Raw genomic sequence first — 6,000 nt, forward strand, 5'->3', positions numbered from 1 at the left:
CATTCAAAACTGTTTTTTTGTGCATTCATTGATTGAGAAGTTAATAATCAGATACAATATGGTTTTAACTGACAAAAATATTAAGTTATGAAATCTTCTACAGGTTTTGAATGCCTTTTGAGGGTTAAATGCCCCCGTTAAAAAACATAACTAACATTTTTTTTTACAAATCTTTTATCATTCCAAACCTGCATGGTTCTTCAGTAAAAAATCAAAATATATAGCTTTCATGCTGTTTTTTTGCCATACAACAAATGATTTGTTGGTACCTACTGGTTCTACCAGGAGCCATCGGGCTCAAAAAGGACAAAACAGCACAAAAAAATAGCATTAAATGCCACAAAGTACTTTTATGATCCTTTTTTGTATATGCTTTATATTACATGATCAGAAACTACACTAGTTTTACGAACCTAAGTGCACATCACAGTAGCACTTTCTTCATTTTGAGTTGGACATGATGAAAGTAATCTCTTGCAGTTCGGTGAATAAGTACCAACAACATTGACTAATTCATTCAGATAGAGAGCGAGTCATTCGACTAGTTCTTTTTGTTTGATTCATTTAAAAAGAACCAGATCATACAAGTGATTAATTCATGAATTTTCTGCAGTTAACAGCTCCAGATCTCACCAAAATCATTTGGTTCTAGTGTTCATTTTTTGGAACAAGTACTTGGTCCTAAAATCAAGGAATCAACAACAGATGTCTGTTTTTCTCGCAGGTTCTGGATGCAGGTCGAATCCACGAGTACGACGCTCCCCATGTTCTCCTACAGAACCAGAACGGGATCTTCTACAATATGGTGCAGCAGACCGGAAAGGCAGAAGTGGCCTCGCTGCTGCAGACCGCCAAACAGGTGAGCAGAGCACAGGAGAGCGGGTTAATATCGATTATACCCCCCTGTCAGATCACCAAATATGTGCCCACATGTACCTGTGCCAGAGCCCCAGAGAAAGAGCCCAGGCCTTTGTGCTGTCAGTCAGTATTAGATTCCCCTTCCTCATGTTGTTGTGTCTTGGGATCGGGTTCCTCTCCGCCTCCTTCAGCCGGTGAGCTCATTCTCCTCGCCGGCCCCGCTGGAGCTGACCGCCGGGGCTTTCAAGCGCACATCTACCTGATATTAGACCACTCCGCCATTGTGTAGTCTGAATGCCGGCTCAATTGAGAGTATATCTGATAGTGTGGCCAACTGTTTGTCGGCCATGCTTTGTGTTGTTGGGACTTTTCTCTATGTGTCTGCGGGGGGTGGGTGTGGGGGCGGGGGGTCGAGCACCAGGTGCTTTTTCTTTTTGTCTTTATGCTCTTTGTTAGCTATGCGTGCTTTTAAATACAATGAGAGGTTTTGATTACTGCATAAGAATGATATTAAAGAAGAGGGGATTTTCACTTCCATTCAGCCTGCTGTGTTCCGTCCCCTGTGTTCAGAAAAGCATTGTCGGGGAAGGTTTGGGAACAGAGTGACGCCTGTCATCCATTTCCAGGTCTCATAAAAGGGTCACATACACTACTGGTCAAAAATGTTTTATGTCCTTGAAAGACATCCCCTGTGCTCACCAATGCTGCAATGATTTGATTAAAAAAACAGGAAGAACAGTTGCAGTTATTTAATTAAAATATTTTACAAATGTAATTTATGCCTGCGATGCAAAGCTGAATTTTCAGCATCATTACTCATCTTCAGTGTCACAAGATCCTTCAGAAATCATTCTAATGTGATGATTTGCTGCTCAGACATTTCTGATTATTATCAACTTAAAATTGATGTTTAGTGTTAGTGTTGAAAAGTTAAAATTAAATGATTTTGCTTCTTAAACTTTGAGGACACCATGATACACTTCCATTAAAAGAATAAAAAGAAGCAGAATTAATACTTTTATTTGCATTTAATTGATCAAAAGTGACAGACAAATTATGTTGTTGAAAAAAACAATTCTGAACTTTCTTTTCATCAAAGAATCCTGAAAAAAAAGTATAATAATTTTCACAAAAACATTAGGCTGCAAAAACGGATTTCAGCATGAATTATAAAATGTATATAAAATGTATTTTTTTAATCTAATAAAAATAGAAAATATAAAAAACATTTAAATTATTTATAATTGGGCGAATCAGTATATTAGAATGATTTCTATAGGATCATGTGACACTGAAGACTGGGATAATGATACTGAAAATTCAGCTTTGCATCACAGGAATAAAATACATTTTAAACTATATTAAAAGAAAAACCTTTTTGTTTTTTAATTTTCTGAATATTTCATAATAGTAGTTTTTATTATATTTAATAATCATGTATACGCACCCTATGTGAGCATGATAGAAAATACTTTTTAAAATCTGAATTATTCCACATTTTTGACCATTACTGTACATCTCTCACACTACCCATGTTCTCTCTCTTTTCTTTTACAGGCGTACATCAACCGCAGTCAGGTCAACCAGCTCAACGGCTTCGCCACCACAGAAGATGGCAGCTTGATCATTTTCGAGACTGCTTTATAACAGCCCGTGAAGTGCCTGATGTACACAGCACACAGCTACACCCAGCATCCTCGCCAACGGGCACAAGTTCTGCCTCCTCGCCCCAAAACACCAGGCTGAGCGGAGCTAGAGACGTGTACATGCACTCAACACTCAACTTCTGATTCCTCCAGTATGATGGCGATAGGCTAGAGTTTGTACACCACTGTATATTATGATTATTAATATGTGCCTTAATATGTAAGTGTAATGCCAGTCTGCTAGGGGCCAAAGAAATCGCTTGCCTTTGCTCAAATAAAATACTGCACTATGAGCTAGACTCATTTAGTTTTCCCAGTGCCTCTATACTACATGACTACACAGTAAGGTCTTAGAAATATTAAGGCAATACTGTACTGAGAGGCCTCTAAAAGTAATCAAAGACAGCATCTGTTTTTGTTTATTCATTATTAATTGTGATTCTGACACTTCATCTGATCTTATAATCCAAAAAGAATCACTTTTCAGAGAATTGCTGGATAATCATTCTGTAATGCTGCATTGTTTCTTGGGGCAAAGAAATCTTGTGCAAAAGTTCTTCTGCAATACAAACAAGCCTGACCTGTACTTTTGTGTTTAATGTGGCCGTTAAATGTAATGCTGTGCCTGATTCTCTTGAACTGTAAGAAAAGTGACTATTTGTGAATCTGTGTGAATGACAGGGATGCTGCACACGGAGCTTGTCTCTGCTGCTCATCCTCTTGTATTTTTTGAATGTTTCTGGTTTGATTTTTGATTTACGGAGAGGTAAAAGGAGAGAAAGCTGGAGTACCAGCCGCAAAAGTTTTTTGTGAAATGCAGTTTAGCCCAACTGCTTTATTTAAATGAAACGACTGAATTCAGTGTTTTTTTAACTTCTTGATTACTTGCTCGAGGATTACGTTTGTTGTCATATCCCGTCTGGGTTTGTGTTCTGTTGAAATTGACGACATGGACTGGTTGGAAGAATCAGTGTTTACTGTTCAAAAGTGCATTTTGTATTATTTATAAAAATTATTGACACAAATATGAAGCTTGAACTGTGCCGATTTAATGAAAATAGCTTTTTTATGGAATTTACATACAGATCACAAGTGCATACTTAATTTACATTTTTAATTTATATATATATATATGTGTGTGTGTGTGTGTGTGTATAAAACACACTAGAACATGTTAACCCTAATCATGTCACTGGGCTTTGTATGTTATCCTAACCTCTGTTTCCACATGGATTGATTACAGCTGGGAAACCCCCTGTATTCCAATAACGGGGAGAAGAAAAAAACTATGTCACCTTACATCCCGCTCCATAATGTCTTCAAGATTTGGTGCCGGAGGTGACAGCAGGTATTTGTTTACAGTCTGTCATCCGTGTCCCATGGTGTTTTGAGACTATGTTATGTTAGGGCATAAAGGAATTAACCTGAAGGCAAAAGCCTGGATTGACTGAGAACAAGAGGCGATGTGTAAAGGCAAGCAGGCATCGAATCACAGCCTCTTGTCCTCCACATTTGTGGCTTTGTCTGTAATCGTAACCATCATCTCTGGAGTGTAAGCGATACTGTAGGCCTTTCTCCTCCTGGATGGACAAACAAAAGTGTGAGATCTTTGCAGTAGACGATCCTATTGTGTTCAGTTCAAAGGTGTGCACAAGAAGGAATGCTTGCCTTTACTTCTTCATTGAAAAAGCACTTTCAATACACTCTGGTAATGCGCAAAAACTGAGAGAAGATATGAAAGGATAGCCAGATCCATTATTATGGGAGATATGTGGTATGCTTCCCTTACAGTGATGATCTCATGGCAAAGCTGAACACAAACACACACGATCTCTCTCTCTCTCTCTCAAGCATGTGAAGTAGGCCAGAGTTACTTTGATTTCTATGCATTGATCTTGTGATTTTGATGCCTGTCCTTGTCATTTGAAGTGGCAATTGCAATATCTTACTAAGATTATTACCATTTCTGATAGTTTCTTAACTGTTTTGCACAGTGGCATCAAAAAGCATTTGCACACTTTGAATGTCATTGCATTAGATATCAAATAATTAGAACAAGTGGCTTCAGTAAGTAAGCTCAGAAAAGTTCGTTTCTGCACACAGTGCTTGATTTTGGTATTTTGTGTTCTCATGTGATGACATTCAGAGATTGTCGGTGTAGCCCAAGTTTCCTAATAATTTCAGGAGTAATTATTATAGGAGTCGTGTCATTTTATTTGTGCCATTTCCTTATGTTTTTCTGACACAACGGAACAAAAGGACTAAAGTTAAGTCTTCTAAACAAAACTCCTTCTGACAGAAATTGCTTTTTCTGGTGCAAATCTCTTAAAGGAACAAGGAGAGGAGCATTTGTCATGCTACCACCCCCATTCTCTGCTTTATGGCACGGTCTTAATATCAGTCGCAAAGCTGCACAATGTCCTGATGAAGGTGACCATGCGTTTAGAGATCAGTGTGATGTAGAAAGCAGCTGTTTGGTTCGCCTTCGGCCGACTGAAGTCTGAGCTGACAGTGTAGACTGTTAACTGATTGCACGCTTGAAGAGTTTTCCCAGTTTGAAACGAGTACTGACGGCATCAACCCTGCAGAATGTGTTGCCCCTAGACTTCCAGTGCATGTGTACAATTTGAAAATAAATTATTTCTGATCATTTAAAGGATTTTCTATTAAATTGAAGCTACCACAATTAAAAATAATTTCAACTCTGATAACTAACAATATTCTTTGAATAATATATTCGAATGGACATTGTACAAATGATTTACGTCTTTCTACTTAAAAAAAAAATTTCTGTTTAATTCACTGTTTTGCTTTGTCATTAATTGTAAAACTTAACCTTAACCAAAAACGTCTTCAAGGTTTCATAGTCTCGTTAACAAAGAACTTCAACAACAATTCAAGCCGTTCTCACGCACGTGATGGTCGAGCATGTCCTGTGACTTTTTGAGAGAATTAACGTTGGCTTTCTCTCCATTCATCCCATGTTTTCTTTGGACCCAAATCCCTGTCTGAAAGTCCGGCTGTCATGGTGATAGATGTTGATTCTTCCCCTTTCTGTCCTTTTGTTCACAGGCCCAAACTCTCAGCAGTTTCTCTTTCAAACAAAACCTTCAAATGACTCTGAGTGAATGTGATTAGGTTGAAGGACCTCAAGACAAATTGAGTGGACAAAAACACTGGTCATTGTCCTGCCATTTGCTCCCATTGTTCCCATTCTCCGCAGTGAAAGCCTTCAGAACATTAGCCACACAGTGTGACCATCCTTCACTCTCACCGGAGCTGTCCTTTTATCTCCTTTCACATTCACTGGATTCATTACGGCCTACAAAGGACAGCCAACAAAACAGCTTGTGATGTCAGCTGGATTCTGGGTTCCTTGTGGGAGTCCTGAGTGCTCGACGCTGGAGCGGGTGAGAAGACTCAGGACCCCTGTAACGGCGGGCCGAAAGCATGTCAGCCGCTGGGTGGCCGTACGTTGTGGTCGATACTGCATGTC

General features: G+C 38.9%; 1 protein-coding gene across 1 annotated transcript in view; it reads left to right on the forward strand.

Moving 5' to 3' along the window:
- Positions 1-3,529, forward strand: part of LOC128015357 (ATP-binding cassette sub-family C member 4) — a 38,284-nt gene extending 34,755 nt beyond the window's left edge. Inside the window, exons 29-30 of the mRNA XM_052599121.1 lie at positions 725-859; positions 2,416-3,529. Of these exons, the coding sequence (XP_052455081.1) occupies positions 725-859; positions 2,416-2,505 (225 nt within the window). The 3' untranslated portion in view covers positions 2,506-3,529. The remainder of the gene's footprint in view (positions 1-724; positions 860-2,415) is intronic.
- The last annotated feature ends 2,471 nt before the right edge of the window (positions 3,530-6,000 follow it).

Source organism: Carassius gibelio, chromosome A6 (assembly GCF_023724105.1).
Source record: "Carassius gibelio isolate Cgi1373 ecotype wild population from Czech Republic chromosome A6, carGib1.2-hapl.c, whole genome shotgun sequence".
Classification (NCBI taxonomy): domain Eukaryota; kingdom Metazoa; phylum Chordata; class Actinopteri; order Cypriniformes; family Cyprinidae; genus Carassius; species Carassius gibelio.